The 27,538-nt window shown below is 33.5% G+C and overlaps 2 protein-coding genes across 5 annotated transcripts; both read left to right on the top strand.

Moving 5' to 3' along the window:
- Positions 1 to 3,210: 3,210 nt before the first annotated feature.
- LOC126699233 (uncharacterized) lies at positions 3,211 to 11,442 on the top strand. Of its 4 annotated transcripts, XR_007646721.1 has the most exons (6): positions 3,211 to 3,604; positions 3,713 to 3,840; positions 4,939 to 5,051; positions 6,154 to 6,339; positions 8,277 to 8,429; positions 8,504 to 8,906. XR_007646721.1 is itself a non-coding variant. In XM_050396943.1 (5 exons), exons 1-5 carry the CDS (start codon positions 3,279 to 3,281, stop codon positions 11,162 to 11,164), a joined length of 813 nt encoding a protein of 270 aa, XP_050252900.1. In that variant the 5' UTR covers positions 3,211 to 3,278; the 3' UTR covers positions 11,165 to 11,442. The 4 variants fall into 4 exon arrangements, 3 of the variants coding, with proteins under 3 accessions (XP_050252900.1, XP_050252901.1, XP_050252902.1); XM_050396943.1 differs by lacking the exons at positions 8,277 to 8,429; positions 8,504 to 8,906 and adding an exon at positions 11,105 to 11,442; XM_050396944.1 differs by having other exon boundaries at positions 8,277 to 8,906.
- An 11,407-nt stretch (positions 11,443 to 22,849) lies between these two features.
- LOC126698413 (AP2-like ethylene-responsive transcription factor CRL5) lies at positions 22,850 to 27,215 on the top strand. Its single transcript, XM_050395620.1, has 10 exons — positions 22,850 to 23,314; positions 23,394 to 23,871; positions 23,984 to 24,656; positions 24,843 to 24,925; positions 25,095 to 25,103; positions 25,194 to 25,282; positions 25,365 to 25,438; positions 25,531 to 25,581; positions 25,692 to 25,768; positions 26,167 to 27,215. Exons 2-10 carry the CDS (start codon positions 23,559 to 23,561, stop codon positions 26,847 to 26,849), a joined length of 2,052 nt encoding a protein of 683 aa, XP_050251577.1. The 5' UTR covers positions 22,850 to 23,314; positions 23,394 to 23,558; the 3' UTR covers positions 26,850 to 27,215.
- The last annotated feature ends 323 nt before the right edge of the window (positions 27,216 to 27,538 follow it).

Raw genomic sequence — 27,538 nt, forward strand, 5'->3', positions numbered from 1 at the left:
CGGGTTAGGGATCCTTCAATTAACTCCCTTAATCTCCCACAAGGCAGCCAAAAATCCCTCCACATGCTCACAGCTTCCCCATTTCTAATGGTCCATCTTAAGCCTTTGACATAAATAGGCCCTCCCTTTTTGCAAGCAGCCCATATCCGAGAGCAAGGCAAATGCCTACCTTCATCAGTAACTCTATTAGAACAGAGATATTTAGCTGATAGCACTTTGCCCATGGCTTCCCTTCCTCATGGGCAAGCCTCCAACAAAGCTTGGCTAAAATGGCTTCATTTCTATGCTTCATTGAAAAAAGCCCCAAACCTCCCAACTCTTTGGGCAACGTAACAGTACTCCACTTCACCATATGCATTCTCCTCCTTTCCTCTGTTGACCCCCAAATGAAATCCCTCATCATTTTATCAATGGAATCACATACTTTAACTGGAAGGCTATGGCACTGCATGTAATACTCTGCAATGGGAGCAGCAGCAGTCTTGGCAAGCACCAGTCTCCCAGCTTTAGATAGAACTCTAGATTTCCAACCAGCTAGCTTACTTTGGATTTTGTCCAAAATAAAATTAAAAGCAGAACCAACTCTGCCTTTGTGGATGATGGGGAATCCCAAATATTTACCAAGGTTATTGGTAGCACTGATCCCCAGTTTCCTGCACATAGTCCTCCGCCTCCTAGCAGGAACATTTGGAGAGAAGAATATTCTAGATTTACCATAGTTTACCTTCTACCCAGCCAGGTTACAAAAGTTGTTAAGAACTTCCATAATGGAATTGCAATTCTTAGTATTAGCTTTGGCAAAGAGCAGAATATCATCAGCAAAAAGAACATGGGAGAAACTAGGCCCATTCCTGGATGCTTTGACCATATCCCACTTATTATCCTCACACATCTTGGTTATTTGAGCTCCAAGAAACTCCATGAGTGCTTTGAGATTTACACAACATATCATTAATTGTAGCTAATTAAAAATAAAAAATAAAAAAAAAAACCCAAATTCAGTCCATGCCCTAAATCTTATTTCTTCATTCTATCTACCATGCAATCAATTGTTGGTTTGGGTATTGCAATCCTTATAAATAAATAAAAAACCTAGAACCCCAATCTCATTTTACCCATGCCAACACATAGCAATTATGAGTAAATAATATTAAGATAAAACGTTAGCTCTTCATTAATTTCGAATGCACAATCACAAAAGATAAAATTTCATAATGAAGTGACTAGTTTAGAGAGAGAGAGAGAGAGAGAGAACTAGCTCTTTCTTTATTTGTGTGCTGTGTGGGTTCTGCTTCTCTCTTTCTCTGTGGACTGTCACTATTGTGTGTGTTCTGCTTTGTTGGTGTCCACCTTCTTATCATACAGGGAGGGTAAGTTTTGAATTTTGAATTTTGTTTCTAGAGAAAACGTGGGCATTTTAGTAATCCTCTACAATCTACATAGTTCTAGAAAATTGAAGTATCCATTTTTAAATATGGAATAAATATATTTAATTTTTTATATTATGTTATTGATATGAGTCATACATCTATAATATTTATTGTCACAATTTCATTTATTGTGTAATTATTTTGTAATAAAATTAAAAGTAATTGTAGTGCCCAACTGCTACTAAGTAAACATCTTAACTCCCTAATCCTTATATTGGAAAAATTAGAAAATGATATATTTCTTATCTCCTCCTTTATTTTTTCAACAACAAGAGAGAAAATGAGTTATCTCTCACACACATACACACAACCTACATCATTATTATTATTATTGAGAAGGAACAAGAAGGGATGACAAAAATTCCTTTCTCTTGATCTATCTTGTTTATATTCTATGTTGTGTGTAGATTTTTCCTTTCTCGAAAAGGAGATAGGGCGGGATGAATTTTTCTAGTTCCAACATGTCTCATTCAACCCCACCTTAAATGTCTATATCAGTTATTCAATAAGAGATTCAAAGTAATTCAAACTTTTCACTATTTGGTATAAGAAGAATCAAAATTATTCAAGTTCTCCACGGTTTCGTATCAACTTTGCAGAAGTATTAGTCATCTTTTTTTTGGCATGGAGAAGTATTATTAGACTTTTTACTCTCTCTCACACTCTCTCTCTCTATATATATGTTTTATTTAATATATATTTATGTAAGGTCACAATTTGGGGCCCAAGCCCAAATATGTATGGAGCCTTGGTCCAATGAACCCAATACAATGAACTTGTAGAGAAATGGGTTGGAAACTCGGGCCTTAATGAGTTAGACTCGCGACCAACATGTTCAAATGATAAAGAAAGAGAGATATCGTCCGTTTACTAGGGAATGTCGTCCTCGGATATTATCTAAGAAGGAGGTTGATCCTTAATATGTTGTTTTTCCTCTCTTGTGACCATTCCGGTCCCTTCCCAAAGTCGTTGGGAGTGGTTGTAAAGGCTGGAAAGCAGGGTTCAGTTAGTTGCAGAACACTTAATGCATTGGCAGTAGTTTTCTCTTTGTCATTTTCTTTCTTAATACTTATCCTCTTTCGTGGAGCGGTCCGATGCGTCACCTTCAAATGCCTGACCGTCCCCTTTCTCCACAGCCTGGCCTGTCCGAGGAGGAGTTCTTCCTTGAGTTGGGCCCCTTACCCAACATATACATTAGTCTGGGCTTCCCCGTCTATCACCCCCACAATTTAAATTATGTATATAATTTTTTTTAACATATCTTTTCTATGACATATGCAAACATTATCAAGATTGAAACTAATAGCATATTATTGTTTAGAAAATGTATTCACTTTAATAATTAATATTTTTATATATAAAAAGACTAAAAATATAATAGTATAATTTTTTTCCCTACTTATTTCAAAGTTTAAAAGCAAAAGAGTTGTTTTTTTTAGTTTTTTAAAAACTCAATTAAAAGTACAAAATAAAATGAAAGCATGATTATGTGATTAAAATAATTAAACATTAAAAAACAGGATACCTAAAAAAAAAAAAAAAAACTTTGTGATTCAATATATTTATATATAAACAATTGATTATATATTTATTTTTATTTTTCCCCCTCAATCAAATTGGATTTATGGCATGAACAAGGAAGTGGTAGTTTTTTTTTTTTTTTTTTTTTTTTTTTTTTTTTTTTTTTTTTTTTTTGAGAATCAACAAGGAGGTGATAGTTGAACTATCATTGGCGGCCAAAAATCAATGTTACAACCTTGTGACCACGTAAAAAAAACAATAGACACACCAAAGTGACCAAACCATCCATAACTAGAAGCACAAAAACAATAACACTTGAGAAGAGAGATGCTTCTGCTAAGCCAAGCTCCAAACCTCTCAGCCAAGCGATGTTCTCTCTCATCCTCTCCCCTCAACCCCAAATTCACTAACCCAAAACCCTTCCTCTTCTCCAACCGCAAACCCAAACTCACTTCCACTTCAAAACCTCTCAATCTCACTCTAGCAAAACCAGAAGGAGGCATCGATTCCAGCTCTGCAACCAAACCAACCACACCTTTTCACAATGACCAAACCGTTTTTGTGGGCCAAGAAAACGTTCCCTTGGAAGGTGTTATTCAGTTCGATAAACCCACTTCGGATTCTTCTTTTTCTTCACGTTTGAACAAATGGGGGTTAAGTTTTATGCCAAAGTTATGCTCTTTTTTTGATTTCCTTGATGGGTTTTTTGTTTGTTTGATGGTTTTGGCTTATTGGGTTTTGTTTTGTTTTTGTTCTTTCAGTTGGGTTGCTTTGCTTGCTGGTGGGGATGTTTTGGCTTTGCTTTTGTTCGCTGCAATTGGAAGGTTTAGTCACGGTTTTACTGTTTTTGACACTGAGACACTGCGCACGGCTGACCCTTTTATTGCTGGTACGTTTTGTGCTTGTTAATTTGCTTCTGAATTGTTGAATTTTGACAAAAAGTTAAGATATTGGGAAAAATAAATTGTTGGTACTTAAAACTTTAGCCCATGGAACATAATTAGTCTCAAAGTTTAAAGTGATTGCATTTAGTGTCTGGCTAAATTAAAAAGAGATTAATTTGGTCCTTCCGTGTTAAATCTCTCTAATGGGATAATGACGAGGCCAAGCTAAAATCTAACATGTTATCACCATGTTATGAACTAAAAGCGATTACTATTTTTGGGTTCGTAGGAATGTTTAAAGATTTCCATGTTTGGTTGTAAATTGCACTACAGAATCAGATGTCAGGGGAATCTGGATTCCCCCTTTAACCCTTTTAGTAGGAATGTGGATTCCCTTTAAAACATGTGGGTATCCTGATTCTCAAACTTAAAGAAAATTATAGTTTTTATAAATTGACAATTTTAACCATTTTTCCTATCATTTAAGAAATTGAGATAAAATATAAAACAAATTATCAATATCTTTTCCTTTGTCTTTATATCTTCCCGCCAAAACAACATAAACTAGATAGATAACACTCTTGATATATTCATCTTTTCTTCTTTTAGATTATAGTTTTAATGAATTTGTCATAATTTATAGTTTATATTTTGTTTTTCATTATTTATTTAGAGGAAGATTATTATTATTATTTTTAAAAAAAGACTTATATTGGATTTACAAATCTAAGGATAGATTGGGAAAAATAAATAATTCAATTAAGATTTTTAGGAATAAACCAAACATTATAATCTCACATTCTTAGAAATCTTATTAGATTTCCAATTAAACCAAGTGTAGGAATAGTTATATTCCTAGACATCCAGATTGCAAGGCATTATATTCCCAAGAATCTGGATGCCAGGAGTAATGTGAATTCCCCCATACCAAACGCCACCTAAGTTTGCTAGGGACAAAAAAATTAAAAAATCGCTTTAAACTTGTTTAAACTTCAAGGTTTAAATTTCTCTTCAGTGAACCCTGTATTTCTGCCTAAGATAATTTTTTGGTTGTTTCAGGAAAAAAATTTAATGTAATTGAAAATTGAATGCTTTGTTATCAGGGTGGTTTTTAAGTGCTTACTTCCTTGGAGGTTATGCGGAGGATGGCCGTGGAATGAATGGTCCTTCAAAGGGTGTCATTGCTGCTGCTAAGTCATGGGCGCTGGGAATTCCAGTAAGTTCATGAATCATGATGTTATTTTAGTTTCGTTTCCTTTGAGCACTGTCAGGAATTCATTGAAAATGCTTGCCTCATCATTGTATGAAATGAAGGTTTCAAAACTGCAATAAGGTTATTGTGATGCAAATAAGAGTTTTGAATTCCACTTTATGTTTTTATGCACCTTTGTTGGTGCATATGCCAGTACTCCTTTTCTCTGTTCTACTCAATTGTTTGTTGCATTGTTGTTTTGGTCTTTGCATAAGGAAATTATTAAGGGGTATGCCCTAGGGTAGCAATGCAATTTCCTGATTATCCTTTTTGAGACCAAGTGGGAATAATAATTTCCATCAACTTTTAGTAAGTTTAAACAAAATTTATTTATGAAAGATATAGGAAGATCTTTGTCTATATTATAGAGGTATACGAAGCGAATCCAAAGTGGGGAAGAGTCAAATTTCTTTAATACTGGAGTCCATAGGCTCTTGGACTTGTCTTCTGCATCCTACTCCATGGTATTTGTGACATACCCACTTTTCTTGTTCTACCCAATGTAGAAATCCAGATGGAGGTTTTTCATAGTTTACATTGGTGATTATGTGCATCTTACACATAATCACCAATCTAAACTGATTCACTGTTAACTCGTAGGATATGGGCTGTTTGCATCCCTTAATTATAGAAAAGTGGTGTCTTGCCCTTGCTGCAATGCCTTGTCAGAAGGTTATTAGGGCCTTCCCACCCCCCCCCCCCCCCCCCCCCCTTCTATTTAAGCAAGGATATGGTTATCTGATGTGATGTTCCCAGACTCTGAACAATTTTGTTGTGTTAATTTGTCTATTTTGGTTACTAAATGTCTCTTTTGCTATTTTAAGGGATATAAATTAAAATAATTCTATTTTATAGGTTTACTTATATTGTTTCATTTTCTGCTATTATCATTTAGTACCTTGAAGGCTTGAACAAACAGAAGTACATATATTCTTCAAGATATTATTAGTGTCTGTTCTTTGTATTAGACGATCAACCTATAACTCCATAGATGGCCTTTTTTTGGGGGGTTACTAATCCAACAAGATGTCCATTACAATCCTGTTTCTGTTGTACATTGATGCAGTTGGGAATAGTTATAAGGTCTCTATCATCAGGCCATTTTCCGCCATATAACTTTATACTAGTAACAATGGGAAGTACTGCTGTTTTACTCGTTGGATGGAGAACAATACTGTACAACATTCTGCCCAATGATAAGAGCAAGAAGAGTGATGTATATCGCCGTGGCAGCCCATTTGAACTGTTTGAGGTATGGAATTCTGTCTGCTTACCATATTGAAATGTGTCATGATGCCTTTTGCCTCTACTAATAATCTGTCTGAATGATACTTATGTTAATTGTATCAATAGAGCATAAACCATCAGTTAGCAGTGCAGTCATATACTAAAGAACTGCTTTATGGTAAATTTTAGTATATTGTTTTTCTAGGATTTTGAAGCATGTGAAACTCCCACATGTGGCAAGCAGGTAGACCTTTAGCTTCTAAGTTGTGCACTGTATGCTAGACAACTTGATAAGATTAAGTTAGTTTTTCTAATTTCTTAGAAGATAATTGACCTTAGGAGTTGATTTCTTATCCTGTTTAGCTGATGTAACAGCTTGGGGAAGGAGTAAATTTGTGCTAATGTAACATCCATTGCAATCCAATTAGTTATTAGTAACCGCATGGTGCATATGAAATGCAAGACTCTTGAAATATAATAAAAGTTTTACCTGTCATTTTGTACAATCTTATTCTATATTTTCAAAGATATAGAAATCTTCAAGTAACACATCAGTTTGCCCAATCATTTCCAATGCCATGGTTAAAAGTGGTATTTTTTTCCCCCCTGATAAGTAAGATTTGATCCCAATCCCCAATGGTGGAGGAAAGGGAGATTCGAAGTACCTTTGCTTTTGCTACCCCTAGGGGTGGTTGTTAGTGCAGCTTATATTAAATAGACCTAGATGATATTTTCCTCTTGCTTTCTTCTTTGGAATTGGCGCCCTTTTCAAATACATGTGATACTTATCCCTTATAGAGAACTATTTCTATTTCTTTAATGTCGCAGTTGCTCACGTCATTAGTACGAAGGTGGTGATGATGAAAGCCATTTGCTGTGTGCTTGTAGCATCTTATCTTCCACCAAGACATTAGTTTTCTCAATTTTTTCTTCTTGTAATCCTTGTACTGACCAGCTGTAAAGTAACATGTGAGCAATATCTTGAATTGATTTATATACTCAATATAAATTTTGACATCTTGAATCCAAGTGCTATAACTCTTGCTTAATCTCTCCTTGTAGCAATTTGTTTTATCTGATCTGTCATTATATCAAACAAACGTATAATTTGAACTGAAAGTTCAATGACTTACATTGAAACTACTTGAAGCATCAATTTTGCACTTACAAAAACTCTCTTGCATCTATTCCCTTGAACTCACTTGACCTTCTCTGTTCGATTAGACTTGCACTTGATTGCCTCTCCATTGACTTGTATATATTGAGACAGCCACTGTGGTCTCAACCATGGTGTTGGGGGGTGGCTCTGGGAACGTGCTCATCATAATGCTTGAGGTCTTTGGAGGTCAATGAAGCTAGTTTTTTTTTTTTTTTTTCGTAAGTTCAATGAATAATAGTTTGAATAGCAGAGATTATCAATTAGTCTAATTGTGGAAGAGTAAAGGGGTTAGATAGGATTACATGTAGTAGTAATGCATGGCAGCACAGCCCAACACCATAGGGGCTTTGGTTTTATCACTTACAATGCAGGGAAACCGTACAAAATTTTATGCCAAAGAGACTGGGAGGTTTGTATGGGCTGTGGCAGTCCGGCAGAAAAGGGAATGACACTAGTGGCTATTGTTACAACACTAGTTGGTGATAGAGTGTCCTTTTCCTAACTTTATAAGCTTGGAATTTCCACCTTATTGTCTTAGATGCAGGATTCTCTGTAGTTATGCACCTCTTGCAGGGCAATAGCACTGCAGCATATTTTTATGAAGAGACAGTTTTGGGGGGTATTATATTGGTCATATCATTATATGGATGTTATATTGGTCATATCCTCATATGGATGTTCCTGTTGTCCCTAGATGCTAGTGATGAGGGTGGCTTTTGAGAGAGAACCATATCATTTATACTACACATATAGATAAAGTTAATGGAAGTGACAATGCTTAATTATCTTCTTATTATTTGAAGGTTGTTCAATTCCTCAATTTCTATTTGGACCAAAATGACGGCCTACCTTTGTGAATTGAATAAGTTGATGCAGTGAATGAGTGTCGCGGTTATGGACCATAAGAAAGAATGATGAGCAGAGCATTCCTTTCATCAGTCTTTATAGTAGGAATGGTGAGATAGACGTCCATGGCCTTCCAGTTTGAAGTAATTCTTTTCTATCATGTGATGCATCTTCTATATTTTAGGTTTTCCATTATAGCCATATATGGGCTCTTGAAGAATCAGGGTTTTAGTGTACAAGCGCACTTCATCTCAATTTTCTGTGAATATTAGAATATCAACCTCACCGTCTTGGTAGAAGTTAAAGCATTTCAAGAATAGACAGGAGTTGATCACGGAAGACATCAATTGAGACATGTCTTGGTAGGAGGAACTGATCATGGAATAGAATGTTTACCTACAAAAGCAAATCATAGTAGAGGAATGGGAAAAGTTAGGCATGTTACACAAGATGTATGGCTGAAACTATAGTATCCAGAAAATTTATGTATTCATATTTTCCTAAGTAGGTAGAAAAGCAAATCAAACAAGTACATTGGAAAGTGAAATGACTAGCGTGTGAGCATGGCCATGCTCATGTGGCATCAACTTATGGGCTTCTTCTTAAAAGTTGGTGATATAGTAGGCACCATTTTGTTGGTGTGGACTCCTTGCCACCAGGCAATAACATGTCCAAATCATGACCATAGCCATTTGGTAGTTTTCACACTGCAAAGTCCAGTTTAAAACTAGCAAAAAGTTGATGAAAGCATTGCAAAATTCCTCTAGTTTCTGTTCCTGTAGGAATATTTACAGGCCATCTTAGTTGTAAATGGATAACAGCCATTCAAGCTAACTGGTACCTTAAGAAGCATGTCATCTTAGTTGTAAATGGATAACAGCCATTCAAGCTAACCGCTACCTTAAGAAGCATGTCTAACATGTATTGCTCAGATAGGGGGATGATTGTTGTGAAATGTTACCCCTTGTTTGTAATCTGGTGTATGAATTCAATATCCCATTTGCCAATTTGTGCTCAAGTTTGGCTGTCTTTGCAAGAAGCAGTTTTGTCACATAAAATAATGGGCCAAGACTTATTCCAAGAGTAAGTCTTTTGAGGCCTGGGTACCAGCAGCTAACATCTTGTGTGGGAATTGGGCAATGGGCCTCAACTGGGCTGACAGGGCTGTAACCCCCAAGTGATATTCCATGCCTAGTGGTGACAAGTGGTTTGTGGGTTCAATCCCGCAAGTATGTGTGAGTTTTACAATCAAAACCAAAAAGTCTATGATTTAATTCCTTAATGTAAGACTTGTAGTTTCAACTAATTAACTATAAGTCTTTTGACTAACCAATTTTTTTTAGTTAGTAAGAAAAAGAATAAAACAGAGGCTATTTTTAGGTCAAGCAGCCAGGGAGGGAAATCCTTATTCTGGAATAGAAAATGAATTCTCAGGCAGCCAAACAAAGGAATATAATATTAAGTGATTGGACATTTCTCCACTAGCTGTAGGTGACAGTAAAAATTAGGTCCAGTTTTTAAAATAGACTGTTCAGTCTTGTCTACAGGCTACCTATAGCCGTCAATATAGAGAAATAGTTTGGCTGTCTAAGGTGTCCCGTCACCCAGAATATGCTACGGATCATTTACTTTGTCAGTTTATTTATTCATTTTTAATTATATTTCTTCTTGGTACAGCTAATTTAAAATCTTAGTTGACCAATCTAAGTACTTGATGGATCATGTGGCTATGATCATCAAATAATCCATCATTGTTTGGTGATTAATCACTCTGCAATTTATGTTTTTGGAGGCCCGAAGTCCAACTTTTGTTTTAGCAGTAGGCCCAAAGTCCAACTAGACCTGTAAAAGTATAGATAATAAACTCTGGATAGTACTGGAAAAGACAAATTATTATCACTGAGGATAAGAATATTTGGGGCAAAGAAAAGCTATAGATTTATACTTAAAATAAAATTGCCACATAAAACCTCATATTTTTATTAGTCTCAAGAGTGGGGTTTGAAATAAGTAACATATAAAGTATACAATGTAATTTGAGATAAAAATAAAATTAAAGAATGTCTTTAATTTACATAAGTTGCTGCTCAAAAAGTGGTTCAATTAAGGCTTTGCATTGGACTGTGTTGCTTTAATTGCATTAATGAGATAGTGATAAGAGGTATTTTCAATAGGTCAAGCTTTTCACATATATATAAGTTGGGCAAATTAGCTCAACATGTGTTACTCTGTGGGCAAAGAGATGCCATATAGGCCATTGTCCATCATGTTTAAAAGAGTTGTAAAAAGAGAGTGTGGGGATTGCTTTCTTTTTCATCACATTCCTGGCAAGTCAGGACATGTTTGCTCCTTTAAAAACCCACAACACTATAAAAAGAAACATCTTTTCATAGTCTTCGTCCATTTAAACAAAGCAAATGGGAAGAGAAAGGAATAAAAACATTTGTAAGATTCTACTGTATTATCATCATCCATACATTAAAAAGCACTTCCCGTATCTAAGAGAATGGGGACAAGGAATGTCATATGAATTATTTTTGATCAAAGGAGCCCACAGGCCACAACTACCCCCTTTTATGAAGGGAAATCCATGCTTTGAATTCTTCCAACTATAGGCTTTAACATCTTTCATTCTTTTGGGATATAATAGACCATTGAGGGTGACTTAGGGTGTAGCTAATTTCATTGATTTGCTTGAGGTTTGAGAACTTTGATCAATGCTCTTTTAAGAGTTGCACAACTACTTTCTATATTCTTACGTTCTTACTTCATTTGTGACAAAAAGGAAGCCAGTGGGCTCTTCAAAGTTCAACCTCATCATCATTCAAAGCTAGTCACTAATTGAAAGAGAAAAAGAGACCAGTCTTGAAGAGATTGATAAAGGCAGGGAGTGAAACAGATGGAGCATAATATAAGGTGATCGTGACATAGCGAAGGGCCTAAGATTTGACATGTCATCCTGGCATTGGATGAGAAAGAGAGATTTTAGTGAATAATATAATGAGTCTAGGCATACAAAATATCTAAATGTTTGTTTTGAAGATAATACATTGTGATTATTGAATAATGTTAATAAAATTTTTATAAGTTGTGTGTTTATATAAAAGTGATGATTTTTTATAAGTTGTTTGTTTATATAAAAGTGATGATCCAATCACAACTAATAATCTCAATTATGAAAAAAGATTATACAAATTTTATGTTCATAACATCACACTCTAATATGAAAAAGTGAGGAGGTATTAAGTGAACTAGAATTAAAGAGTTCTTTAGCATGACTTATTTTCCAGCTCATCTGATTAGTCACAATTGTTTTAGTGTTATATAGTAGATTTCTAACTAAAATCCGCTATGTACTTGTACCAATTGAGAACCTAGGATACACTTCTTTTTTGCTGAATGAGCCAAAGATAGATTGCTGAGAACTCTAAGTTTGGTCATTTATTTAATGTGACATTAGCCAATGTATTTAAAGCTACCTAACTTAAAAAACAAATAAAAAAAGAAAGGCTCAAGATAGAGACAAAAGATGAGAGATAGAGGACCCATTTGGTACATGTGTTTAAAAACTAAAAATTATTATTTGAAAATATTTGCGGAAATATGTGTGGGGTGAAAAAATGTATAGAAATACGTGTAATGTTATTTAAAAACTGAAAATGGTTGTTTGAAAACACAAACCAAACACCTCCAAAGCATTCACATCAATTTATAGAAAAATTTATATCAATCTTAACATGAGATGTTACTTTTTCTATTTTACATATTAATTTTTCAAAACACTCCTATCAGATTGATTATTTTACACTAAATTTCATTATAATATCAAAATTTATTATTCTTTTGTTTTTCTTTATTCACACACAATGACCATCATCTATTCTTTTTCTTTATCTTTAAGATACATAAAAAAAACAAAAAATTAAATACAAAATAAATAATATCAATGTAAATTTATATAATTATTGTAATAAATTTACATAATTATACATGCAAGTCATTTTTAGATAAAATTATATAAATTTTAAGTATTTGAAAACTGAAAAGGCCAATTGGGGGGGGTGGGGGCATTTTTGAAAGAGAGAAAACAGAACAGAAGAAGAGTGTAGGGTAGTTGTCCTTGTCAAAGTTGGGTTGCCATCATCCATCCTTCCAGTGATATCTGATAATCATATTCATAATCCACTACTTTTGTTTCTGTAGGCCTGGCCTGGGCCACCCATTTATGGCCCTATTTCCGTGATCTTTCACTAGATTTTGTTTGGACTTTGTGTTCTCACGTGATTCTCATTTACTCACCTCCCTCTTTCTCTCATTTATTTCTCTCCTCTCTGTCACTGGGCTGGGCCTCAGGACAAATGTCAACAATACTGAACCTAAAATGTTTGTCCATTCTTTAATTTGGCGCTAAAGAGAGAAAACCATTCATTTTTAATTACAAAATTTATGTACAGTAAAGTACTATTTTTTAGGTTTTTTTTAAAATTCTACTATTTGGTTACTTAACTTAAAACATATACTTCTATTCGTGAGAAAAAAGTCACATAACAGAATCTTAAAAGATGAACTTAAAGAACAACATCTAAGTATTAGACCTAAATCTTACTCCATTTTTAAATACATGGGTGAAGGAGGAACAATGGGTCTAACTCTAACCAGTTGGAATGGTACTATTTTGGATTAAAGTTGTAAGAGCAGAGGTCATGACATTTTGAGCAGAACTTGGATCAAGTGCTCTAACGTATTAGTTTCACAATTATGACACGCGGTTAAAAGTAAACATGTGTCACTATCATGATAAATCTAATGCATTAAAGTAGCGAATTCAACCTAAATCATGATATATTTTGTGATATTTTATGTAGGTGGTTTGAATTCCATTTCCCTCTTTTTCATTATCTGTTTATTAAAAAAGTATATAGAGTAGAATGGCATTTAAGGGTATCTGACAAGTTACAAAAGAAATTAAGGATAGAATACTATTTAATTTGTTTAAATACTTAAAAGAGAGGATCCGATGCGGTCTCCTATGCCATACTCAAAAACAGTGGCAACGTGCACTAGCTAGGGAAATTGGAAACTACCTCTGTCCCACTTTGACTGGTTGGCAACTTGTGCTTTAGTAGGCTGTTTACAAAATTTAGGTATGCTTCACTTTCTGTTACATTAAAATTGTATTGTTAAATAATTAAATTTATCATATTTTAATACTTAAAATTTACAGAACAATCAGTAATTTAATATGATATTAGAATAAAGAATCCTAAGTACTTAATATTGATAGTCTTCACTAGATGTCTTGCTAATGCTGCATTAATTCGTTAACTATTCTTACCATTTAAAATCTCTATCTCATTTTTTTCACTTGAATATTTAAAATCTCATCTTATGAATGAACGATTTTCCTCTATCTTTTTCATTAATTATTATTTCTTGTCATGTGGTGTGAAAATGTGACACTCAAATTTCTGACTTGGATGATCATTCAATCCTCTTTATACCTGAATCTCAATGTTGCCCAGGTTGGTGTACTGATAAATCATCAGTACTGTGGGGATATAATGCTTCATAATTTTTCTAGGATAAGATATAACTGAAAGTTAATTATAGAGAGAGTAATGTTTTGAATATCTTCTAAAAAAAATGTTTTGAATAAATTCCGACAATATCATTTTCGTAGCTAGAAAGTTTTGCTCATTTTATGTCTTGTTAGTGTTAAATCTTTCAATAAAAACTTATATTTTTTGCATCTATCTAGTATCCATGATTGATCCATAATCTTACTTTTTATCTCTTTATTTGGAGAGAGAAGATGTGCTATTTACTTTGAATATCATTGATGTTGATGTTCATTTATCATTTTAACCAATGAAACACTTCTTTACTTCGTCAGATAAGAATATTTCAATGACCCACGATACTTAAAAAAGATGGAGCCAAGACTTGGATTTAGGGAAAGTAGGTCTGCTATTGGCTGCGTGCAACGGCACTTTTAGCCGTTGAGAGTTTTCTTTTCTTTTTCTTTTTCTTTTTTTGGTGTGTAAGGTGCGTTTGCTGCCAGTAAAGACAAAAATCACAAAATAATTTTGTTTAATTTTTTTTAAAGAGCGATTTGTTTTTTTTTGGTAAAATTGATTAATTGACTATAATTTTTTTTAGGTTTGTTATTGGTAATTTTTGTTTTGGGCTAATTTTTTTAGCTTGAAGATTTTGTTTTAGATTTTAGATCTATAATTTTTTTTACGACATTTAAAAGGAGTAAAATATTAAAGTTACAAATTTTTTTACAAATTGCTAACGTAATTATTGGTTATTGATATGTAAAAAAGTAGTATGTGTGGTGGGCTTAGGTTCAAACCATTAAGAATTTACTACATTACTAGTTTATAAAAATATTATAAAAGAGTTTATAACTATAGTATTACTCTTAAAAGAATTAATGATATTATTATTGGTGGTAAAGTGTAATTTTATTTAATAAAAACGCTAAAATGAGTAATATGTATAATTATGGAAAAAGTTTAGCTACAAAATTAGGTTGTAGCCCAAGTCTACAACCTTACTCAATATCTTTTTAATATAAGTGAATTTTGACAAATCTACCATTAGATTACATCTTCTTCTTATATTCTCCAACCTTGAAAATTTTCTTGAAAATTAAAAATTAATAGCTATGTTATCAACAAATTGTTTAAATTGCAATTTTTTTGTAGTTTAAAATTATGTATAAAATGTAATATTATAAATTATATAGTAAATTATATTCAATTAATACAAAATTTGATATGTGTATTAAAAGCATAAAGAATATGCAATAAAATGATTAGATTTTCAAAATGACAAAGTTTAGCTTCAAAATTCGTTATAGCCTAAGGTTACAAGTTTACTCAGTATCTTTTTATTAGAGGTGAATTTTGACAAATCCATCATTGGATTACATCTTCTTTTTATATCTTCCATGCTTGCAAAATTTCTAGAAAATTAAAGATCAATAGCTATGTCATCAATAAATTGTTTAAATTCCAAGTTTTTGCAATTTAAAATTATGCATAAAATATGAGTTTTTAGATCATATAGTAAATAATGTCTGATTGACACAAAATTTAACATGTGTATTAAGAGTAGAAAGAACAAGCAATTTAACGGTTAGATTTTTAAAATATGTATGTAAGAACCGGGAAAACTAGTAGCCCAAGCCCACTTAGAATAGTGGTTGGATCAATCCATCCATGGTCCGAAACAATGAATTTATAAAAGAGGGAAACAAACAACTAAAGGGGGACTCCGCTTGAGAAGAAAAATAAGGAAGAAAAGACAGATCTTATCAAATGGGTGAACCACTTTCTCAATCCAAATTAGCCCGAGGAGGCCACATTTACATAAGAAATGTTACTGTTCACTCTTTTTTTTCTCAGTGTTCTTCTCATTTCTTCTCTATATTTTGGTACTTGTGTCTTTCCCTCTTTCCCTCTCTCTCTCTCTCTTCTTTTTTTTTTTTTTTTTTTTTTTTTTTTGTAAATCCCATTTTTCTTATATACTTCTCATTTTTTCATATCTCAACCATCCATCTTTACCTAACATACTTCCTATCGTGACACTTGTTTCTTTCTGTGTTTGAAGAAGGTGGCAGAAGGAGTGAACAGGCTTAACTGTGACTTGCACTGTTTAGGTCATTTCCTCATTAATGCAGTTGATAAAGTTGTTGCCCACCATTTAATGTGGAGGCAACAGGCTACTCCAAACTAGAAACTTCCTCTGTGATCATAGATTCTCTCTCTTTATATCATTCTTTCAACTTGGAACGCCTCAAACTCCTATGACTCATCTCTTCCTCTCCTCGGGTGACCTTCCTCCTTGGGCCCATGGCATCCCAACACCAATACTGCAACTCTTCAATTTCATCCTCGATCCTCGGGCACCCATAATGTAATAATGTTTATTTTATTGAGTAAGACTAAAACTAATTTTGTGACAACAACCAATTCTGTAGCTACAACTTTACTTAATAAAATAAATATAACTACATATTTTGAAAATCTAACCGTTGAATTGCATATTCTTTAAGCTCTTAACACACATGTCAAAATTTGTATCAATCCGATATTATTTACTATATGATCTATAAGCTCATATTTTATGCATAATTTTAAACTACAAAAACTTGCAATTTAAACAATTTATTGATGACATAACTATTGATCTTTAATTTTCTACAAATTTTGCAAACGTAATGGATATAAGAAGAAGATGTAACCTAATAGTGGATTTGTCAAAATTAATCTGTAATAAAAAGATATTAAGTAAAGTTGTAGTTATAGGCTACAATCAATTTTGTAGTTAAACATTGTCCTTCAAAATATGTAATAATGTTTATTTTATTGAGTAAGGTTGTATCTTTAAGCAACAACTATTTTTGTAGCTAAACTTTGTTCTTATATATACTCATATTTAAAAAAAAAAATTAAAAACATTAGTCCATGGTCCTTTTAACGTTCATAAAAACCTGAACATAATGTAGTCCTTTTAATTAATAAAATTAAGTGGTGACTGTTCTTTCGGTTTACACTTTACATGCTATTGTCTTCTTTATTTTCTTTTCTTTATTTTTTTGGGTAAATTTTACATGCTATTGTCACTATCCAAATTAAACAGCTTAAACTGTTTGAGATGGAGGAGGAATGAGTTAAGAGTTCCCATATAACTGTTTTTCACTATTCTGCATGTTTTAACTAAATAGAGCTGATACTGATTCTCATTTTCAACCTGACAACATCTGTTTTCTTTTATTTCATGCATGTGTTTTCCGTTCTCTCCCGGTTATATTGTACGTGTAATAGAATTTTTAAATTCATATATATATATATATATATATATTTTTATAATGAAAAATAAATATACTCTAAAAGAGCACAATTAAAAAAATGAATGCCATGACTGAGTGAGAATTTCAAAGTTAGGGGGTCAAAGTGGTAAAATACTATGGGGGAAAAAAAGAACACACACTTCATATAGTCATATAGGAAATCTAGAAAGTCAGGGTGATGGACACTTATTATTTAATTCATACATGGTAGAGTTCAAAATTTGGAAAAGTTGGGTTGGCTTGGATTGATTTGGTCAGGTTAGTGGATTTGATGCACGCTAATCTCGATCAATACAAGTTTGCTCCTTGATGAATGACACTAAGAAATTACTCATTTTAAGTTGAACTTGAATACAACATTCAAAAACCTCGTTTATTAATCTCATTCATTCACTTATTTAGTTTTAAGGGGAGGGGAAGATTATATAATTGTATTTTATTTTGAATTGTCTAATACTTAATTTGAGAACGACTAAGTTTAAAAGTGGGTGCACAAATGTATTTATCATCATCAATTATTGTTATTTTTAATGTAGGGCTAAGAGTTTAAAAGTGGGCGCACAAATGTATTTATCATCATCAATCATTGTTATTTTTAATGTAGGGCTAAGAGAGGAACCACACCAATAATTACAACCAAACACGATGGTGGAATGGGCGAAAATTCACTGCATAAGAGCCATCATATATGAAACAACCTACTTTAGACCAACTAGTGGGATTGATTGGAAGCATTTTGAAGGTTAAATTAGTGAGGAATTTCACATAGTAAGCTCAAATAAGATTTGCAGAGCAACAAGTTTCAGTAATGAGATGAGGCGAACGAAGAAAAGCTAGTGAGTGGATAAGAGCATAAGACAGGAGTAGTGCACATTGTTAGGATTTAAATATTTAGTTTTGTGTCGGTAAACATGTGATTACAAATTTGTCTAGTTATAATTCTTAGAGTCTGTCGGAGTGTTCCTTCTCTTGTTGTTTAATAAAAGTTGGAGAATATTAAAAAGAAAAAGAAAAAAAAGAAGAAGATGAGTCTATTGGAATGTTTAGACAAGTGCTCCATATTGTGTATTCTTTGAATTTATGCACTTGCATGATATTGATGATTATATGTTTAACCTAAGGCTTCCATAATTAATCTAATTAATAACTTGACTTTAAAATTGATTAAACACTATTTTTTGATTGATGAGGATTTAAACCTAGGATAATTATTAGGTACTCTCAAAATTCCATAAATATGTATTTCTCTCTTTGACATAATTGTTGGTCTACTAATTAAATTTATGGTGGAACTCACAATTTTTGTAAGAAAGGGAAGTATGCATTTATAGTACTCTCGAAGCATTCAATAATTTTCCCTAAACCTAACACATACCTTCTTTCATGACTTAAAAGGGTTATTTATAGGCTTTTTGGTGATTGGGGTTGGTCAATAATTCCCTATAAAATGGTAGAGATCTTAACAATTAATACTCCCTCCAACATTGTATAGTGACATAATGTCTTATTGTATTTAATACAAAAGAGGTAGAAGTCTGTCAAGGTAATTAACATGATATGGTAGACCTTGTCTCCAAGGGCTTTGTTTACTTGTCCATTGCGCCTTAGGGTATGTCCCCCTATAATCAACATTTTATAATTTTTTACAATAAATAAACTTGAAAATCGTAATTTCAAATCACGATTTCGGTTTATTTTTTTATATTTTATTTTTAGCTTATGTAATAAAATTTGATTAAAAAAAAAAAAAAACAGATCTCTGTTACTATCATTTCTGTATATGTCCCTCGATTCCCTTGTAAAGTGGTAGCAATAACTGATGGCATCCTCTTTGATATACCTTAAATTTGGATCAGCATAAAAAATCAATATTATCCATGGTTGGCCCTCTTTGATCATGCCTCTTAGCAGGACTGGACCACAAAGACTACTGTAGCTTTGGTCTGATCTGAGCAATCAAAAAGAGACAAAAGAAGATAAAAAAAGACACACCATATGTACCAAACCCCATTAGCATCTTACTGAAAAAGGTTAGTAAAATTGAAAGTATGAAAGTGAATTATGAAACCCTTTGCCTAGGACATGCAGTGTATCCACGACACAAAAGCTTAGTGGTCTCTTCTCTCAACTTATAGTGTTGAATCTGTTAAAGGATTCACTCATCATTGCTATATAATCAGAAAAAGAATTCTTCCCACCTCAATATATGTGTACCCACACGCTCTCCCTAGTACTTATTTCTCTCTTTTTTTTTTCCCCTCAGAAACTCTCAGCCTTCCTTTCAAGGTTCAAACTATCATCATTCGCATTTGAATATCTGTCTCCACGAAGACTAATCTTTCATTTCCATGCACATTTGCATGCAACATTCCCACTCAAAAAAGAAGCTGATCAACAAGTAACAAAGACTAAGGAAAAACCTCGAAAATAATTTTAGAACTCCCTGCCAAAGTAGACGAAATGAAAAAAAAGGAAAGTTTGACCAAGAAAGAATACCAAAAAATAGGGACAAGAAAATTGAAATATAAATGGGTAATCCATTTAATTAATCATAATTTAAGTGGAGTACATGGAAAAAAAGTGATAGTTGTGTTAGAGTGCTCGCTGGTAGAAGATATATTTTAAAACTGACATACTAATTCAATATAAAATGTTAGATAATATATTTTACTCTTTTATCAGAGCTAGTTTCATCAATAATATATTTTTTGAAAATAAGTTAACATTTATATTTTTGTTTCAAATTGAATATAGAAATTATCAAAAATATAAATATAAATATATATATATATATATATTTATATATATTTGTCTCTTATTTACCGGTGAAACTACTGAAATTTACGAGATGCTTAAAGAAACTCTTGGTATGATTGTTATAAAACACTATAACAAAAAATTGGAGCATATAAATTTTGTTTAAAGTATTTGTTTTTTGTCCACACTTTAGAATTGAAAACACGCTTGTGGAAAACTTTTGTGTTGTATTTCGGCTGTGAATATCCAAAGCTAATAGTTGTTCGTTAATGAGCTGTGGAAACCGCACAAGAAAGTCAAAAAAGATTGATAAGCTATGAAATATATCTACTCCAACTACGAAGTATAAAAACTATAAAAAAATCTTCCTTGTTTAGTGCGAACTGAGAACTACCAACTTCTAAAATCTAAAAGTTACACTATCAATAATAAAACAATTTCTTACAGACACATGTAATGAAAAAAAAAACAGCATCCACTGAAAAATGTTTACGTAGTACAGATAACATGTATAAATTACATAAAAATGAGATGACATTTTTCCACCAAAAGCTTGTTTTTTGAGGGCCCTTTGCTCATCATTCATGGAATATTTCTAGTTTATCACAGACCCACAAGCCGCTTTTTGTCTGGAAGCAGTTGTTGACTACTACACATCCCATTGCTTTTAGATAAAGCAAATGGATTCTCTTTTCTTTTTCCATTTTAGTTGGAGAAATCACTAAGAAAATATTGTTTCTTGTGCTATCTAGAACGTGAACTCTCAAAGACACTAATAATTTCGTGGTTTAACTTTTTTTTTTTTTTTTTTTTTTACCATCGCATATTTTTAGTGTGATAATTACTCTACACATACAAGTTTTTGTAATGTAGGCGATAAAGGTTAAGATTCGAGTCTCGAAAAGGGAAATTCATGCACATATATATTTATATTAAACTAAAATAAGATGATATTGATGAATCTATTCATTATTGTAAGAAATGACACCAAATGTGATTTTGTTTACTTATAGTTGGTCCCAACTCCAATCCCGTTTTAATTCAAAGACATGATATTGATGAAGTTGTTCATTATGAACTTATTTCGTCATGTTATTTTTTTACTTATTGTGTCAAATAAAACTATATATTATTTTTTGATGTGAAAATAAACTCATCCAAATAGGTTAGTAAAATAGATAGTCCATTGGTCTAGTTTCCAACATCCATACAAATTTTAGTTGAATCAAACTTTTTTTTTTTTTGGTTACTAAAACAATAGTAGGTTAATTACAAAACTTATTGATGTTGCTCAAATTTCTCTAAAAAAAAATTAGTGGGTTATTTCTAGTTTTTTTTAGGTAGAATTTTATCTTTACACAACTTATTTTTTAAGCCTAATAAATCACACTCAAAGAGAGCAAATCTGTGGGTGAACTTGAGATTTTTGATATTATTTAAATTAATAATACTACAATATATATATATATATATATTGATGGGAACAATATATATTTTTTAAGATCACACCATTTATCACAAATTTCATCACAATTTATTAATGTGATAATTAACTAGAATAGTAAATAATTATTTTTACATAAGTTTACTATTTTCTTTCACTATTCATATTGAGACCGTATCAAAATTAAAATTATGGCAAAATTTGTGACACCAAAATTGTGATACCAAACTTTCTCGTGATACTCATATACATAGCTACATACTAAAATGGGTTATTGCTGGCAACTTTGCTGGTTTCCACAGCTTGGCCCCAAGGAAAAAAAAAATAAAAGGAAAAATGAAATTTAACCAGCTGGTTAAAGTGACCCAAACAGCAAATACGACATTGGTAATAGTATCCATACTTTCACTGTAATTTTAATTTATTAGCAATGAAGTTTGTTCAGTGGGATACATTACATCATTTATTTAGCTTGAATAGCACAAATCAATTTTTAAAAGCACAAAATTATTAATATGGGAGTATTTTCAAATTCCCACTAACATCCATTCCTCTGTCTTCAGTTACCCTAACATTGCAGATGACAGTCACAGCCCACTGTCAGAAAAAATTAAAGCTTAAGGTCAGCATTCAGCATTCAGCAGTTGAGATGACCCACACAAGCACATCCCTACATCCTTCCTTTCTTTTCAATAACCAAAAAGCAATGCTATTATAGCCTACCTATAATACAAATGATATTTTCTAAGAAAGAAAATGGTGGAGATCACTTGAAAATAGCTAATTGTGGGCGTTAAAAAAAGAAAAGAAAAAAGAGTTACATTTGAGTTATGATAAAAGGTTTTGTGTATGTGTTCTTTTTAAAAAGCACATAGATCTATAGTTGACAGCAATCATTTCTTACTATTCTACGTTCACAATTGATATATTATGACATAATTTTTTTGTAAGATTTAGTCGAAAAATCACACCTTTTATTATGTATATCAACTATGACTCAAATTCAATTGGTCAAATGACACCCCCATAAGTACTTAGTACATATCTAGCGGTTGAGAGGAATGAAAAAGGTTTCGATAGTAGAGTACAGATTTCAACCATTTAAAAAAAAAAATATTATGTATTAAAAGTTTATAAAACATAATAGTGTTGTTACTCACAGCTTATTGTATAAAAAATGGACGTTTGATGATGGGCTCACAGTCACAGTTGGGCGTGACACATGGGTTTTTTAGGATTGAAAGCTGGGAACCAAATTGAAGCAGTATTTAAGTTTGAAAGCAAAAGAAAACATTAGAATTTAAATTGGATCCTTTTTGAGTGGCAGTGGCACAGAAGGGTGTACTGTATGAAGTGACTGGATGAGCAGATGTCCTGCTCGTCAAATCTATCTTAAGGCCCTGTGAGTTGTGAGTTGTGATTTGTGACTGTAAAAATAATATAAAACCAAATACATTTTGGGCTAAATCTGACCCCTCTCTCACCCTATTGGTCATTGCTCATCCACTAGATTCAACCGACTACTGTACTGTAAAAGATAAAAAGAAAGGGTGGATAATAATATCTGGGTTTTTTGTGGGTAGGAGTGCATTATTTAAGAGGCTTTAAGTTAAGTGTGGTTTTTTCATATTTTGGGGAGATGGGTTTTTGGTGATATATTGAATCTGGGGTTTCTTTCTTGTAGGGTTTTATGAGTTTATTAAGAAAAGGGCAAAAGAGAATAGAGTGAGAGAGGAAAAGCAAAAGACGTGGTCTTTCTCATATACACAGATCCCAATGGAATGCAGGGGTGCTCCCCAGCATTGCTCGCTAGATATTCATTCTTTTTGTTTAGTTTAAAGAGACCAGTTTTTGTTGTTCTCTTGAGAGAGATAGACAGAGATTTTGTGGGGAGGAATAAGGAGTTTAGCATAGAAGGAAGAGTTTTGCTGGTAAGCAAAAAAAAAACCTCTTTCTTTGTAGTGTCTTGTAGCTAGAGAACAAAAATTAAGTTTTTATTTTTCTTTTCAGATGGAGGGAAGCAAGAGATTTTGCTATGATTAGTTTATTAGGTTGCCAATGATTGAGTTGCCTTGTAGCAGGAGATAGATACTAGTAAGAAGAAAAAATAGGACCTTTGGGAGTGAAAAAAGGAAGAGAGAGAGAGAGAGAGATAGATTTTACAAGAAGAAGAAGATGAAGTCCATGAATGATAACAGTGGCAGCAATAATAACTGGTTGGGCTTTTCTCTCTCACCCCACATGAAAATGGAGGTTCCTTCTGATCCTCAACAACAACATCAGTACCATCATCATCAACAGGGCCAGGCTTCTTCAGCTGCTGTTTCTAGTGCTCCTCCTCCTACTAGTTACTACCTTAATACCCCAGCTGGAATTTGTTACTTGGTTGGAGAAAATGCTGGTTTTCACTCTCCGTTGTCTGTAATGCCACTCAAGTCAGATGGCTCTCTTTGTATTATGGAAGCTCTCACTAGATCACAACCGGAAGGTTTGCTTTAATAAGTTCATTTTCATATTTAGTTTAAGTACTTTTTAAGTGCAAAAAGATAGCTTCTTTGAACTCTAAAATTTTACTTTGCTCTTTGTATATTTGTGTAAAGGAATGGTGCCAAGTTCATCACCAAAATTGGAAGACTTTTTAGGTGGTGCAAGTATGGGAACCCATGAGTATGGAACTCATGAAAGAGAAGCAATGGCGCTAAGCTTAGACAGCATTTACTACAACCAAAATGCCGAGGCTGAAACCAGCAGGGAACATTCACTGGGCCTTCTCCAAGAACCTTATAGGCAACAAGAGCAACATATTCCGGTTCAAACCCACCCATACTATACTGGGCTTCACTGCCACGGGATATATCAAACACCATTGGAGGATGAATCAAAGCAAACCCATATAGCAGATTGTGATTCTCAAATCCCTCACATGGCGGAAGACGGGATTCCTTGCTTGAAAAACTGGGTGGCTAGGCAGTACTCTGCCCAGCATGCTCTGGAGCAGCAAATGAATGGTAACATTGTTGATGATAATGGTGCTTCTGGGTCTGTAAATGCAATGGGATGTGGGGATTTACAGTCTTTAAGCTTGTCCATGAGCCCTGGTTCTCAGTCTAGCTGTGTTACAGCTCCAAGGCAGATCTCACCTACTGGAGCTGAATGTGTTGCCATGGAAACAAAGAAGAGAGGTCCTGGAAAAGTTGGTCACAAGCAACCTGTACATAGGAAGTCCATTGACACATTTGGACAGAGAACTTCACAGTATAGAGGTGTTACAAGGTTAGTTCATACTCTTTACTTAACCCCTTTCAGTTTAACCATGTTACTTGCTCTTTTTATTCTTCTTTTTCAGTGAGATTTCTAATTGCTAGTACATTTGTTGTTGTTCTAGTTTGAGTTGTTTGTGTCTATTTTTGTACAGTTTTAATTCACTTTTTTTCGCATTCAAAATTTTACCTCCACTAGGCACAGATGGACTGGTAGATATGAGGCCCATCTGTGGGATAACAGTTGCAAGAAGGAAGGGCAAACCAGGAAGGGAAGGCAAGGTTAGTGAAGTAAAACAAAAGCAATTCACAGTGTATCTGTTTGGAAGTATCCCTTTTTGACTGCAATTCATGGTCCATTTCATGCATATGTTCTGACTTGATTTCAATAATTCTTGTCATGTTCATGCTTCTTGTGGATGCCTTTTCAATCAAATGATGCACATTTCAGTTTATCTTGGTAAGCCTTTTTTGCCTCCTTCCTTATAAACAAAATAATGAAAATTTATGTTGTCGTTATAATTAAATCAATGACATATTTGAACTTCAGGGGGTTATGATATGGAAGAGAAAGCTGCAAGAGCATATGACCTTGCTGCCCTGAAGTACTGGGGGCCTTCAACTCATATTAACTTTCCGGTATGATTCAACACTGATAAATGTCTTTCATTGGTTTTAGGCTTTCAGATACTGAAATCTCCTTCCTTTGGTGTTTTGGCAGCTAGAAAACTATCAATCAGAACTGGAAGAAATGAAGAACATGAGCCGGCAAGAATATGTTGCTCACTTGAGGAGGTAAGATTTTGAGTTATTTTTTTATTATGCTTTGTATGCAGCCTTGACATCTCAGGCTGACTATCAGGATTTTGCTTTGATTTGCTTTGCAGGAAAAGTAGTGGGTTTTCAAGGGGAGCTTCAATGTACCGAGGAGTGACAAGGTTTTTTATTTGTTTTTACTTGGCATCAAACAACTGTTTGTATTGGCTAAATAGTTCATTCCAGTTAGATTCTAATTATGTTTGTGTTTTAATTACTTGTCCTTTTGCAGGCATCACCAACATGGAAGATGGCAAGCTAGGATTGGCAGAGTTGCAGGAAACAAGGACCTTTATCTGGGGACATTCAGTAAGTTCATGCATTGTTTAAATTCCTCAAGACTTGGTTATTATTATTTTTGTTTTGCAATTGCTTCCATTGTTTGTGACTAGCGTAGAAAATTCACTAATTGTTTGTTATTTGGTCCTTATTGGGCTATAGCTGTGCTTAGGATAATTCAAAAGGACTCATTTTTATGACACCTCTGGTTCCTGTCTTTCTCAACGACTGTAGTGACTAGTGATGCTTTTAAAAGGCTGAAGTGTGTTCCTATGAGAGTGTGACTGAACTTTTTTAAGGCTGCTTCTCTCAGATGAGATAATAAATAGAATCAAAGAGTTTCTCAACTGATAAAATGCATAATTAAAAGCTACAATTTAATTTCTTGATGAGGTATGTTTAATTTTTTTTCCTTAACTAAATTTCAGGCACTCAAGAGGAAGCAGCCGAAGCCTATGACATTGCTGCCATAAAGTTTCGTGGCGTAAATGCAGTCACCAACTTCGACATAACCAGATATGATGTTGAAAGGATCATGGCAAGCAATACTCTACTTGCTGGGGAGCTGGCTAGGCGAAACAAAGATACAGATTCAAGAACTGAAGCTATTGATTATAATCCACCAATGCACAATGGTGGGGAAGCCAATCAAACTGAAAATGGAAATGGTAATGGTAATAGCTCGGATTGGAAGATGGCTTTGTATCAGTCCACACAGCAACAGCAACAGCAACAGCAACATCCACATGCGTGTGTTGAGTCACTTGATCATCAGAAATCTGTTAATTATCGGAACCCGTCTTTCTCAATGGCCCTACAAGACTTAATTGGTATTGATTCAGTGAACTCAAGTCAGGCGATGGTAGATGACTCGAGCAAATTTGGTACACACTTTTCAAATCCATCGTCACTTGTGACCAGTTTGAGCAGCTCAAGAGAGCCTAGCCCAGATAAAACCGGCTCCACAATGCTCTTTGCAAAGCCCCCTTCAGCTTCAAAGTTCATTAGCCCTGCCACCGGTGTTAGTTCCTGGTTCCAATCACCTCAGCTGAGGCCTACACCAATCTCTATGTCTCACTTGCCAGTTTTTGCTGCTTGGACTGATACTTAAAAAAAAAAAAAAAAAATGAAAGCCTTTATGCGTTTTGTTACACCATGTAAAGTTTTGCATGCACAAGAATGTAGAATTTGGTGTTGGTAGTGTGGAGGAAAAAGGAAGATGCAGTAAGATTTTGATTTTTGTTTACCAAAAAGTAGTACCTAGTGGAAGAAATGGTGGAATTAATGCAAGACAAATGTGGGAGCCAGTTATGTTGTCTCAAACCAAAGTGTAAGCAACTTTTTCAAAACTGAACCTTTTTGGTTATATCACAATGAAGATTTTGCAAAATGGAGGGAAGGTATTAAGGGAGAAGCTAATGATTAAATTCTTTGAAATGATGTTTGCAATATAGAAGTGGTCTATTACATTATTGAATTCTGCTTTTCTTTCACTACTTTTCTAGGCCCCTTGCTAAGTACAAAACCAGCTCAAAGTGTTTCCCAATAATGCAAAAAGGGCTTTGCCTTGGCCACACTATCTCACTCTATACCCGCAATCTGTTCCTATATATGCATTACAACATCATTGCAAATTCCTCCTTTTCTATCTGAGCTTTCCTCAAAGGTAACAAACATTCCACATCATCATTCAAAAAAGGTTGAATGAGATTCTTTGTTTAAGGCTTTAGTTTTGCATATTTTAGGATTTTAATATATAGTCATAATAAGTTAGAACTTTGTCTCTTATTTATGTGAAGG

The sequence above is a fragment of the Quercus robur genome, chromosome 9 (assembly GCF_932294415.1).
Source record: "Quercus robur chromosome 9, dhQueRobu3.1, whole genome shotgun sequence".
NCBI classification, from domain to species: Eukaryota; Viridiplantae; Streptophyta; class Magnoliopsida; order Fagales; family Fagaceae; genus Quercus; species Quercus robur.

Bases quoted from the DNA above. Each gene is read 5' to 3' on its own strand.
- LOC126698413 (XM_050395620.1), top strand. From the start codon at position 23,559: ATGAAGTCCATGAATGATAACAGTGGCAGCAATAATAACTGGTTGGGC. The intron at 24,657-24,842 runs GTTAGTTCATAC...TACCTCCACTAG, and splicing joins CAGTATAGAGGTGTTACAAG to GCACAGATGGACTGGTAGAT. The intron at 25,769-26,166 runs GTAAGTTCATGC...ACTAAATTTCAG, and splicing joins CCTTTATCTGGGGACATTCA to GCACTCAAGAGGAAGCAGCC.
- LOC126699233 (XM_050396943.1), top strand. From the start codon at position 3,279: ATGCTTCTGCTAAGCCAAGCTCCAAACCTCTCAGCCAAGCGATGTTCT. The intron at 3,605-3,712 runs GTTAAGTTTTAT...TTGTTCTTTCAG, and splicing joins TCACGTTTGAACAAATGGGG to TTGGGTTGCTTTGCTTGCTG. The intron at 5,052-6,153 runs GTAAGTTCATGA...ACATTGATGCAG, and splicing joins CATGGGCGCTGGGAATTCCA to TTGGGAATAGTTATAAGGTC.